The 13,980-nt window shown below is 44.8% G+C and overlaps 1 protein-coding gene across 1 annotated transcript in view; it reads left to right on the forward strand.

Annotated features, from left to right (window-relative positions):
• TRPC5 (transient receptor potential cation channel subfamily C member 5) overlaps positions 1-13,980 on the forward strand; it is a 141,128-nt gene that overhangs the window by 93,573 nt on the left and 33,575 nt on the right. Inside the window, exons 4-5 of the mRNA XM_039486939.1 lie at positions 5,872-6,208; positions 11,422-11,561. Of these exons, the coding sequence (XP_039342873.1) occupies positions 5,872-6,208; positions 11,422-11,561 (477 nt within the window). The remainder of the gene's footprint in view (positions 1-5,871; positions 6,209-11,421; positions 11,562-13,980) is intronic.

A 13,980-nucleotide genomic window follows, 5' to 3' on the forward strand; every position in this document is an offset into this window, starting at 1 on the left:
GTAACAGAAATGTCTTGTCTTGACAATTCTCCCAGAAAATGAAGAGAAGTTTGGAGACTCCCTGAGCCCCGTATCTCTAGAGAAAAATACTAGATATCCTGACTGTTATTGATTGAAAAGAGATATTGTTTGGGCATCATATTCTCATCATTTTTTTAAAAAGTGCCTAGAATAATAAACCAGCCATTGATGCAGGAAGTTATTGTGTCAGAAACAGTATTATAAAATTGGGAGCATACACAATTTTTTTATACTCCAGATCTCTCATTTTTCACAGTGCAACAGCATTAGTTGATAACAAAACCTGTCGCATCTGGTATGTTCATGAGAAATAATAAATGTGATAGTCACATGCATTAGTTCTATCAATGGCAAATGAAGAAGGATTATAGAATAGAATGAAAGTAATATTTGTGACTGAGAACATAAGGGAACTGAAGAAAGATTTGCCAGAAAGCACTGGTAACTTCACTTTACATGAAGGCAAGATGGAGATAGGGAAATCATATTTTTTGTATACAGCAGTTGCTGCAATGAACTGCTGGGTTTTAGTGGCTGGCTCTGACACTGGCTTAGTGTGTGTGATTTGGGGCAAGTCACCATCTCTCTGGGGTTCTCAGTTTTGTCCATTTGTAAAATGGGCATGATAAAATGTCACTCTCTCTATAAAGTGCTTTGAGATCTATGGTTGAAACAAACTCCATGAGTGCGAAGTGTAAGTATGCAGCTTTGGACTACTCCATATATAAAAGCACTAGAGTTGAGCTTTTTATTATTTGTTCATTTATTTTAGTGCCTGGCACCATAATCATCTTTTACAGGAATGAATGGCCCATGGTGTCCCCAGCCAGCCCTGATAACAATGGACATTCCACTGAAACACAACTTTATTCCATCATAGGTTCAGTCTCTGTTGCTTCCCCAACCCTTGATCTGCTGGTCACTAAAAAAAAAGATGGCTGCTGAAGCATCTGCTTCTTCCCCTGTGGTCCTTACCTTGCTTGAGATTTAAAGCCATTGGAATAATATTTTAAAATTAGCGATAAATATTGTGTTATATTTTTTAATTTGGGGACAGTAAAAGGCTAACTCAGCAGGTGCTCAGCCCTGGTGTGAGAATCAGAGGGCTTTCAATGATTTCTGCCATTTTGGAGAAGTTTTTGTTACTGTTAAATTTCCTTTAGAGCATTTTTAGTAAGGCAGGGCTGGGCTTGATTGGAAGATTTAATGGCATTTTTATTGCCACTCCTTTTTTCTGAGCTGATCTTGAAAGGATACCTTGCATGATATATGAATTCTCTTTGTAGAACTGACATCAGATACAAGGAAAGCAGAGCACATTTTAAAAATGAGCCTTTAAGCTGGCAGGAGGGGAGAAAGCTTTTAAGATGCCTGGAAGTTGCACAAGCAACCGAAGAAGCAAAAACATTTTGATTTCTCTAGTGCAACGGTTCTCAACCCACTGCCTGCAGGCCGCACGCAGCCCAATTAGCACATAGCTGCAGCCCAGCTATGGCCTACCCAGGTGCTGGTTCAAATTCAGGTTCCCGGCTGCCCGGTATGGAGGGGTCCAGCTTGGCTGCCCTGCCGCCTAGCATGGCGGGGTCGAGGTTGGGGATGCTGGCTCACCCCACATGGCAGGAGTTCAGAGTTGGGGCTGCCGGGGGGCCCCGTGAGCTCCAGGGTTCCTGGCTGGCCCCGAGAGCTCTGGGAAGCCGTCCGGCCCTGCGAGCTTCGGGGTCTGGGACTAGGGCAGCCGGCACACCCCATGTGGTGGGGGTCTGGGGCAGCCACGTGGCAGGGATCCTGGGTCGAGGGTCAGGGTCCAGGCTGCCACTGCCCTCCCACCCGGCCCTTGCGGCCCAGGTAACACGTTGTGGGTCACATATGCAGGCCACAATGCATAATAAGTTGAGAACCACTGCTCTACTGGCTCTGGGTTTGATTCGGTGTGAGGGGTGGGGAAATAAACTCCTTCTCCCCTTTCTGCTTTTTATTATGTGGAATAAAGAGAAGAAATATTTTATAAGATACTTCCCCTCCCGCATAAGAAAAGTCACTGCTGATCTTTTTTAGGAAACATACTTCTCTTTACTATGGAAGTTACTGTAGAAAACATCCTGTCAGAACCCTGGTCTGAGCCCTTAAATGTAAAAACTATGGCAAGGTACTTTTCCATGTCTTTTGTTCCATTGGCTTGTAAGCACAACCGGTGATTTAGACTCCTCTGAAATCATAGATTAAAAAAGGAAAAGGAAATGAATGATTTCTGTTGTTTTGATGTAGATTTTTTTCTTTTCTTTTCTATAATCTTGGTATATTATAATAGCATTTTCGAGTGGTCCTGGGAAACAGCACCCTGCAGTTTTCCTTAGATCATCACCATACCAACTGTTGTCCAGTGACTGGGGGCTGTTAAAAGTCAAATTAAAGCAAATGTGTTTCCTCTGATTTTCCTTTCCTGTATCCTCCTGTGTCAATCTGTCTCTCTCAAATAAATGTCCCGCACCACAGACACCTGCTGCTCCTTCTGGGGCTTTTATTCTTAGCACTCAGGCAGGTCAACACATCCATTTGAATTACCTGCTCCTGCAAATTTAGCCATCTCTTATATGGGGAATCTGTTACAGAGCCTAAGATAGGTGAACAAAATCCAAGTCAATATGTACAAAAAATAATGGCATGAAGTCCCTCCTAAAGGTTTCTGTCTGACTTTTGTCACATGTTAGTTTCCCTTCTGTAATCAATCATTGGCTGATTACTTCTCTTAATGTGGGTTTTCAAAGTGAACTACAGTTAAAAAGCTATAGCAGAAGAGGAAGGGATTATCTTGCATTTATAAATTGGTCAATTTCTTATTTTTTCCCCCTTTGAACAGTAAATCACCATTTGACTTCTCCCTGATCTGTCTTTAGGTGCTGAGACAGCTCCTGAGAAAGGATTTCCCACCAGCCCCCTTCACCAGTGCATTGATGAGAATACTGGCTTTTAGATGCCAGCAATCCTTCAGCTTATAGTTCAAATACTCAGGAGAGAATATAAGATTTCTCAAGCGCCTGCCCACTCTCTTTGTAGGCAAGGGACCTAGATTTTAGTGCTGGCTCTGCTATTGACTTGGTGTGTGTGATGTTGGGCAAGTCGGTTTTCTTTTTGCCTGGTCTCAGTTTATTCCTCTCTAAAATGGGAATGATACTGCTTGACCTTTAAAAAGAGCTTTGAGACCATGGCTGAAAAGCACCCAGTAAGAGCTAAGTCTTGTTATGCAGTTTTAGTGGTGAATGGATAGTTAAAAGGTCTGGGTATGCATGGGAATCTTTATTATGAAAGTGACTTTGCCATGTCAAATGTGAACTCATCTGATGGGCAACAGTAGGACCCATGAACAGGTTTGGGTATAAAATACATTTTTTTGGAAATGACTCAAAGAGCACATAACTGTTCCCTAAATGTCCATGTGACTTGGGGATTAATAATACTATAAAACACCAAATCTCACTTCTCCAGAAAGCCTCTATGAATAACAAATAATACTGTCATCTTCAGATTACTCACCACACTGAATCTATTTTCTAATCAATCTCAGAGGCCTGGTCTACTCTTAAATGTTTTACAGGTATAGTTATGTTGGTGAGGGATGTGATTTTTTTTTTAACTAATAAACTATGCCAGTAAAAGCCCAAGTTTGGATGCAGTAATAATGATATAGCACTTTTATACCGATCTAACTGTGTCGATACTAGGAGGGTTTTGCTGGTTTAACAATACCAGTATAACTATAACAATAAAAAACGACACCCTCCTGGTATAGACAAGTTCTTAGTGAAATGACATGGTTAGAACTAAGGTCATGGGTTTTCCATGTTAACTTGAATGCAGAACTGGTAGAGTGTGAGTGAAAAGTCCCACAGGAATGTTTTCGATCAACTATGAATTTAAGGATAACTCCATCAAGGGGGGATGAAAAAAATCACAAGGCAAAAAGCAAGCACTTATGCCTCCATCCTGCAGAGAGCTCGGATTGGATATGAGGATAGGGCCCTTAATATATATTCTGTTCCGAAAAGTTTCTGAATAGAAATATTCTGAAAGCAATACGGTTGCCCAGATGTAATTGAGGGCAGCATCTGGTTGCAGAATATTTATTATTGATGCTGATGCACAAGCCAGAAAGAACTTGGCTTGAGTTTTGAATCCTAAGGCTGTTCGTAGGATTGGTGGTTAGAAAAAAACATCTTTTTACTTGTAAACTAAGCACTTCTGCTGTGGAGTCACTCAGGCACCATAAATGTAGAATCCCATGAGCCCATTTCTTCAAAGTCATTTTCAGTGTAGAACTGAAAAGTGTCATTTTTGTTCTGTGATCAAAAACGTCCCTCTCCCTGACTAGTCTCAGATATTTTACAACTGCCCACCTTTCCTTGACAACAGACAACCTCGCCAAAAGTGCATCCAGCTTCCCACCAGTCGTTCCCTGTTGGAATGTCACATAACCACATGCATTCACATGCCGAGCCCTTCACACACACACACACACACACACACACACACACACACACACACACACACACACATTTGCATGTGCCTGCCTGCATGCACAAATGCCTATGTTCACTTTCAGGCACACATGCAATCACACACACAGAGTTTTTTACCACCTCTGTCTCTTCCTGCCTATCTGGTCTCCAAATCATTTTTTAAATGCTGCCAAGTGCTCTTTTGAGTCTGCCAAAAGCTGAAAAAAGCATTTGGAGAGGCAGCAGCTTGGGAATAGAAGATGCTCAGAGTAACTGTTAATTATGTAACTCTAGCAGTAGGGCTCACGTGTGACCAGTGACTGTTTTACCGAGGGATACTAAAAACAGAAATGGCCTCTTAGAGCAAAGTTAAGCATTAAAATCTTGCCTGTCTTAAAAAAAAAAATACAAAATCCCCCTCTCTTCCCGACCTGCATACAGAACTGATCCAGAATATGCCACAGATCTCCACAGCTGGGATCAGCAGGAGAACTGTCCCCAAAATCTAGAAATGTTTCCTTCAGACTTTAGTTTACCGATATCCAGCTCCCTGTCCTGTCACCCTTACTCACGTCTGCGTAGCATCTTGCTCTGGGAGAGAAAGTGTGGAGTGTCCTTTAAACTCTCTGATAAAGCTTAAACTTAACATCCAGGCCAGCTCAGCTGACCAATAGACGGAGGACAAGGCTGTGTCCCCACCCATTGCCTGGACCCTCACACTGTATTTGAAGTAGCTCGTGCCCTGGTGACACATCTCTGAACAGAGGGAGTATGACTGTGCCTGGCCCTTTAGAGGTGGCTTAACTGGGGACAGCTGCTTCCACTTGACACCTACATACCCATGTCAGGTTTAGGCCCAATTTAGCCCCATCTGCAAGGCTGAATAAATGGCAGATTAAGATTCTGGGCCTGGCACATTAACTGTGTGGCTTCATGCCCGCCCCTGTTTGGAAGGCTGATTATCAGAATGCCTTGATGGGAAATACTAGCCTCATGGTTAAGATAGTAGCTTGGGACTCCGGAAATCTAGTTGCCATCCCTGGCTCTAGCATAGACCTCGGTTGGTGTTTGGGGTAAAGGTACACGACATTTCTTCTTCTTTCCCAACAGATTTTCATCTTGTGTAAAAAAACAAAACAAAACAGGTCCATCCCTGTAAAAGGCTATTTGCTAGCTTGCCACGGCGCACTGCAGCTTGCACACTAGGAGCCCAGAGGAAAATGGGGGGATGTATCGGCCTCGCAGCTCCTGGGAATGACCAAAGAGGGAAATTATCCCAAGTGCATGATGATCACTGTCCAGGAAAAGCCTCTGCATCTTTGTCCTTCTAACCTTTTCCTTTTTTCTCCCTCTCCAGTTTGTTGCTCAGCCAAACTGCCAGCAGCTGTTAGCTACGCTTTGGTACGACGGCTTTCCAGGATGGAGGCGGAAACACTGGGCAGTCAAGCTCTTGACCTGCATCACCATTGGACTGCTATTTCCTGTGCTTTCTGTGGCATATTTAATTGCACCTAAGAGCAGGCTGGGACTGTTCATTAAAAAGCCATTTATAAAGTTTATCTGCCACACCGGTTCTTACCTAACCTTCCTCTTCATGCTACTTCTGGCATCGCAGCACATTGTCAGGACTGATCTCCATGTGCAGGGACCACCTCCCACCGTCGTTGAATGGATGATCCTACCCTGGGTTCTAGGTAAATCAGAGGAAACACAAATATGCCTGGGCCTCAACTGGCAGACTTACACTCATGATAACTGCATGTGGATTAATTGCTAGTCTCGGTGTTATCTGCGTGTAAATAGGTTTGGCAACCAAATTCAGAAACTTCATGAACTGCTGCCCTTCTACTGGAACTATAGGGCTAGGGCTGTTTTGTTGTTTTTATTGACATCTCCTGTGTCTTTTGGCATAGCCCTCACCAACTTAGGGCAGCCGCGGGAGGTATTGTGTCCCTTTGATGCACAATTCCGTCCTCGCGTCCCCTTTTCTCTGAGTGGGAAAGGGGCATCATAACTGGCCTATACCAGCAACAAGTTGTGACACTCTCTCTCACTGGCTGGTGCATGGGGGAGGCAGAGCTAAGAGCCTGCTCCCTCTTTGCCCATTCCCCACCCATCTACACTTGGGGGGAGTCAGCAGGCACAGTGCCCACCTTCTCCTGTGCACACAATCCCAATGTACCCTGCACATGGGGCATCAGGGGGAGACTCCTACTCTGCCTTATCCCCCGGTGCTGGCACATAACCCAAGTCACAGTCTAGCTCTCCAATATGAACGGGGGAGAGCCGGTTATTGAAATGTCAAAGTAGAAGCTGCCTGTTCTGATCTGATTAGTGCAGCCCTAATTGTGAAGAAAAACAGCTTCCCCGTTCTGTATGTTTCACAAAAGCAAAGAATAAAGATGATATGGTAGCATGGGGCCCAGCTTAAAGAGCCATCAGAAGTGTAAGAGCAAAAAACCCACATTTTGATCCATGTTTGATGAGTCAATTCATTTCCCCTTTCAAGCTGAGCTGCCTTGAGCTCAAATGCACACTGTGGCAAATAAAACCTCATAGACTCACATAGGAAACACAAGCTCTCCTTTCATCTCACATCTGGCTTCTTTTACTCTACCTTGCTCGTGTGTTAAAATGTACCTGCTCCCATGTACCATTGTCTCATTCTGAGGCTCCCTTAAGAGAAATCTGCTTCTCCTGATGAAAACAGGCTGTAGGGCCAAGAAGAATATCCACCAAGGATTGTATGAGCAGAGGGAAAATTCCACACTAGTGTTCTTGCCGGCTACCCCTCTCAGTTCCAGCAAGCCACTCCTGCAAGATCAGGTGCTTCACCCAATTTAGAGGCCATGTGAATACAAATGCCTTTAAAAGGTATAAAATAAGAGAGAGTTGTTTCCTCATTCTCCCCCACCAAATGTGTCATCGCAAGGCTGCTCATGATGCAGCTTCCCCCTAAAGTCATTCCTGCTGCTCTACAGCTGGCACGTACAATCAGGGCCAGTGTTTTAAACCTGGACTTACTTTAAACTGAGCCCTAAGGTTCTGGGCCCAGCACGTTCACTTTGGGCCCATCCCTAATCAGAAGGGTGATTCGTAGAATGGTCAAGCCCTGGGTTAGGACTCAAAGGAGTTCAACTCCTGGCTGTACCACACGCTTCGTGTCTCACCTGGGACAGGTCGGTTAACTGGAGCTGACCGGAGCAATGAGGTTTCAAAATTTGTTTTCAGTCTGCACTTGAATGAAAACAAAACCTTTCAGCTGTTTTAGTACAACGTGTGTGGGAGACCCAGATGCAAGGCCTGGCTCCTCCTGTTTCCACAGCAGAGCTTTTTAGCCTAAGTTATTCCAAATCAGAGACTTGTACTTGTCTAGCCTCCATCCCAGGCCAACAGGATAACCTCCCCTCCCCCCAGATTTATGGGTTTCTCTTGCTTGTTCTCTCTCCAGACCCAAAAGCCTTCCTGCTGAAACTTCTATGGAAACTGATACATTCCCACAACATTTTTTGGCTTCAATAAAACAGCACATTTCACTGAAATGAAATTTCATCGAAAATGTTCTGCTGAGTGCTGTATTTCATTTCTCTGTGCCTGAGTTCACCAGGTGTAAAGTGGAGATGTGATCAAACTTCCCTACCTTGTTGTGTTGTGAGGATAAATTAGTTGGGGTCAGATTCTGTCTGCTTTCTCTATCCTCTTTGTGCTGCTCTGGTGGCATAGAGGAGATGCTGAGTTGCCCTAACATGACATCTGGGAATTCCCCAGACACAGTGGGAATCCCTGGAAAATGTTCCTGGATGAACTGGGGCCAACAGGTGAATTAAGATGATCTTGCCCCGTCCCATTTTCTGTACTGAACACAGTGTTTATAGTGCTATTCTTCTTTCGAGGGATGAACCTAATGTATCAAAAATCTCTGTCTGCACTACCATCCAGTGTTGAGCAAGAAATTCTCCCAAGTCCCTAAATCTGCAGTGGGCCAGAAAAAGACAGTCAGGTTGCAGCACTGGAAGGGAAGCGTGAATAACAAATTAATAACAAGCATCTCTTCGAAAACCCATCTTTAGGCTCACATGCTAGTTAGGGCAATTTTTAGAAAATTCTAACTGCGGACAAACGGATGGGTAAAGGACAGAGTTACGAAAATGTTAACAAACTTTTTTTCCCATTGTGACCAACTCTACCAAAAACAGAGAAGAGTTTGTGCTACTTCACACAGGCTCTCCCCCCCCCAGCTCTCACACAGCCTGAGCCTCATTCTCTGTAGTCTACAAACAATAGAAATCAGCAAGTGTGCAATTGAAATGTACATGTGAGCACAAACCTTGGAATAAACAGCAAACCCATCCCTTTTTACTATCACTTCCCACACCCTCAACTTCATGTTTAAATTATATTAAATTCTATGGAAAAAAACAGACCTTCAAATAAGATGCTGATGTGTCTGTAGGGAAGAATTTACTATTTTAGTGTCCCTTTTCATTTACGAAATATCTGTAAAAGAGAGAGAGAGAGAGAGAGAGAGAGAAAGAACAGGCACGTACAGTCAGACAGCATTACAGTAACTATAGTAACAATGCTAACTATGATTGCTTACAATAAATACAATATAGTTGTTCTTCAGCAGAAGCTGCTCCATTGATTTTTTTATTTTATTTTACTTTGTATATGCAAAGATTTTAAGATAGCTGTAATAAAATTACCTTATTGGTCATAACATGCTGCTGACCTGACCAGTGACCTATCAGGCATCAGCCAAGAAAATGTGATTGATGTCTTTATGTTTGCAACAATTAATTTCCATGTTCTTTGTTCTTCATATTGAACCTTTAAAGCCCTAGAAAACAAACTCAACTGATATCCCAATTTGAAGGATCACGTCATAATTCTGTTGTCGGACATTTGTTAGTCACTCTCTTGATGCATTTTCTTTCTTTTCTGATTTAAGTCTTGGTTCTTGAGTCATGTCCAATGTTGTAAACTCAGTACAAAATATATGGGGATGGGGTAACATTTTCATAAGTGCTTAAGGGACATAGGAGCAAAAGTGCCATTTTCAAAAGTCCCGTAGGCACTTAGGAGCCTAAGTCTCGTGGACTTTCAATGGGACGTAGGGTATGAATACACTGCAGGCGGGGTGTGTGATTTTAGCATGTGTAAACATACCCCAGCCAGCTTTAATCTAGCAAGCACAGGGGCCAGTAGCAATGAAGCTGCAGCAGCATGGACTTCAGCTCAGGCTAGCTACCCAAGTGTGTACCCAGGGTCCAGGGCAGGATTGTATAGTCTGCACTGAAACCGGTTCTACTGCAGCTTCACTACTGTTGTGACCCGCGCTAGGTGGATTTAAGTTAAATCGTGTGTGACTACATATGCTGCAATCATACCGCTCAGTTGCAGTGTAGACAGGGCCAGGCACCAACCAACCAAGCAGGTGCTTGGGGCGGCAAATTGTGGCGGGGCAGCGCTGGAGGGTTTTTTTTTGTTTCAGGGGCGTGGTGCTTGGGGGGGCGGGGCTTCGGGCAGCGCAGTGCTGGGGGGTGTGGGGGCTTGCGTAGCGCGGCGCTCGGAGGGGTAGGGGCTTGCGCAGTGCTCAGGGGGGTGGGGCTTCAGGCGGTGCGGCGCTCGGAGGGGGGATGGGGGCTTGGCACGGCGTGGCGCTCGGGGGGCAGGGGCTTGCGCAGCGCTCAGGAGGGTGTGGCTTCAGGCGGTGCAGTGCTCAGAGGGGGGATGGGAGCTTGGCATGGCGCTCAGGGGCGGGGCTTGGGCGGTGTGATGCTCGGTAAGGCAGGGGTTTCAGCAGCACGGCGCTCGCGCGGGGGGGGAGGGGGCAGGTACGGCGGGATGGCGCTCTTCTTTTTTTGCTTGGGGCGGCAAAAAAGTTAGAGCCAGTCCTGAGTGTAGACATACCCTTAAGCTCCTAAACACTTAAATGGGACCTAGGCTCTGAAATCACATAGGCTCTTTTGAAAATGTTACTCTAGATGACTTAGGGGAGTGGTAACGGGGTATTGAGCCTTTTGTCACAACTGTAGGCAAATTTAGCCTCGGTTAGTAACAACTGAGAATAATTCCCTGCTGAAGGCTGGGGGCTGGCATTTGTGAAAGGAGTTGATTGGCTCAGTCCAGTTCCTAGTGCACAAACGTCCATGTCACAAAAACCACCACCACAAATGGTGGTAAGTGGAACCCTAGCTGACCGCCTCAGCAAAGAGGCCGTAAACTGAAGGCCAGATTCGACACACTTACTCATGCTGAGTAGTTGCTTGTTCACAAGCAGTCCTATGGAAGTCAGTGGCGCTATTCATGGAATGAGGTGATATTTAATGAATGTGCCTAGATAATCGATGTGATTCTTCCATCTCAGGGCTGAGGCAGGTTGAGGGAGGGAAGCTTGTGTTACTGTCACCTGTCTTATGGATAAGTGTAGGGAAATCAGCCTTCAAGGCTGTCAAATCATTAAGGAGCGCTGAATTACCCTTAGATACTTCAGCGGTGGGTGCTCTATGAATAACTAAGACAAATACATTAATTCAAATCATGTATTTGTTTAAATCAATAACAAATTTCCCCTGGGCCAGGTTACTCACACTTTCTAAAGGGGAACTTTGGCCTAGAACAGTTAAAATGAACGTGTGTTTCATGCAGCATCTCCTTGTGCTTTGTATGTGAAGCACTAGGCAGGACTGCTTAAGCCTGCCCCATTTCTGTTCTGATTGCATTTCCCATTCTGCTGTAAAACGCTCTGTAAGCAGCTTTATTACATTTTGTAGGAAAGGAAAAAGGATGAGGCATTTTTTCCCAAGCAGTTAATTTATAATTGCCTTTTATTACATTGGATTTGTTCTGCTTTAATGGCCAGTAATGTTCCCCCCAGGCAGATAAACTTTCTTTCTTTCCACAGGTTTTATTTGGGGAGAAATCAAGGAGATGTGGGATGGTGGATTCAATGAGTATGTACATGACTGGTGGAATCTGATGGACTTTGCGATGAACTCACTCTACCTTGCAACTATCTCCCTGAAAATCGTTGCTTATGTCAAGGTACAGTAAGTTGGCACGTGTGTGAAAACTATAGTACATGGGAAATTATCTGTCAACCCTGAAATTCCAGCTCAGCGAGCACAGGTGCCCACATCACAAGTGGTACTAGTTGGCATCCTTGTTTGCAAACTTAGTAGGAAAGTCAGTGACTGAATTGGCTTGGAGAATGAGCATGTTTTTCACCACATACAGGTTGTCCTGCCTGATTAAGGTTGAGGCACATTGGCTGGGTGTTGTGGGGGGAGCTCACATAGCCAGTGCCCACCTTGTAACTGTGGGTAAAGAGTATCAGAGGGGTAGCCGTCTTAGTCTGGATCTGTAAAAAGTGACAAAGAGTAAAGAGTGAACCTCAGTTTCTCACTGAATACCGTTCAACTGTGCTAAATCCACTTACACTGTAACAATGAATCCAGAATAGGGAGATCAGAAAACATTTAAAGTTTTATAATGTAAATGGGGAAAAAGGTAAAATATTCTGTTGAAATGTTACAGCTATGCTGCAGATTCCCTACTGTCAGCTCCACTAACTGAGCTAGTGCATATCACCCCGTTCATCTTCAAATGCACCTTTCAGATTTATAAACATCTGATGCTCCAAATTAATTTATGCGCAAGCTTTGAAGCCAGAGGACTGCCAGAAGCTCGCTCTCTCTCTCTCTCTCTCTCACACACACACACACACACACACACACACACACACACACACACACACACACACACACACACACACACACACACACACACACACACACACACCTACCTCAGTCCCTGCATTCCCTCCACACAGAGTCTCCCATCCACTTTAGTGGGAATGATGTGTTTGCAGGATCCGGCTCATAGAGTTTTCTCTAATCTTTCTGGTGTTCAGAGAGTCTGTGGGCCTGGTTCTCCTCTCATGCTGGTGTGAATCAGGAGTAACTCTATTGAAGTCAGTGGTGTTACAGTAGTGTAAATCAAACATGAAGTAACCCTGTACTCAGATTGGGAGAGTCCTTCCCCACCAGCTCCCCAGATAGGGTGACCAGATGTCCTGATTTTATAGGGACAGTCCCGATTTTGGGGTCTTTTTCTTATATAGGCTCCTATTACCCCCCACCCCCTGTCCCGATTTTTCACACTTGCTGTCTGGTCACCCTATCCCCAGGGTTCCTGCTTCTGAGGCCATACACCACTGAAATTACAATTCCAGACCTAGCTTCCTACTGCTTTAGACATGGGTCTGACTCTGAACATTTCTTTATGGGGGGGTTTAGGGCAGTAGATCTACATCACTGCACACTCACTAGTCCCCTTTCCCAGATCTCCCCCCACCCTCTAGGGTTAGAACAGAACCTCCACAGGGTACAGCTCCTGGGTACATAGGGGATGCAGTGGTCCCTAGGCGGGGCTCTCCATAACCTGATCTCCTCCCCTGCATTGTGGATGTGAGTGGTCCCCCAGCAATTAGGGCTTTCCATTTTTGCTGCTCCATAACATTGGTTCCACTATGTACACAAGGGAAGATTTTACCTTTTTTTTAGCCCAGCAGCTTGAACTCAGATCCTTGCTGGGGAAGTTCACTGTTCCAGGGTTCTCTGTTCATTTGTAGCCAGTCATAATGTAAGGAGATAGGAGAGAGACGGAGAAACTAAATATTTCACAAGCTAGCTGCAACAGGAAGGATATAGTATAAGCTCTCAGATAAACAGATCAGCACGGGGGCCATTTTAAAGTGCAGAAGACTGCTTACTGCTGAATTGGTGCTTTTAAAAAAGAATGCCAAGATAGCAGCTACTCCCTGATCAGGCTGTTCTGCATCAGTATCAAAGCAAAGCCAGATTACATTTTTTTCTCCAGACATTTACAACAGCACAGAAAATTAAACACTTGAACATTTGGTCTTTGAACTATGAGCAATACAAATAAAATAGCTGGAAAGCGTAAGTCACAGGAACAAATCAGCAACCTGGCAATTCTCTTTCTCTGAGACACACAGCCACTTACCCCCATGCCCACCAGTAACACCTAAAACACCAGACACAAACAAATACACACACAAATGCAGCACACACAACCCCAGCCATGCATGTCTGCAAACATACGGCTACACACATTCTCTTTATGAACGAGGAATCCATACCTACAAAACCACAGCGCCCTCTATGCAAACGCCCACGCTCTCATGCAATCATAAAGCTGAAAGGGTGGTTAATCCCACTGAACCTCTGCAGGCCCTGGACATCCATGGGTATGTTTACACTGCAGCTAGGAGCAAGCCTGCCTGCCTGGGTAGACAGATTCATTCTAGCAGGGCTACCTTGTTAAAAGTGGGGATGTTGCAGCTTGGTCTGGAGCTGGGCTGCAGCAGCCTAGGGGCCACGCCCAAGTTTCTGCCCTTGGTGGAATGTCCACATTGCTATTTGTAGCACGGTAGCTCAAT

Source organism: Mauremys reevesii, linkage group 9 (assembly GCF_016161935.1).
Source record: "Mauremys reevesii isolate NIE-2019 linkage group 9, ASM1616193v1, whole genome shotgun sequence".
NCBI lineage: Eukaryota > Metazoa > Chordata > Testudines > Geoemydidae > Mauremys > Mauremys reevesii.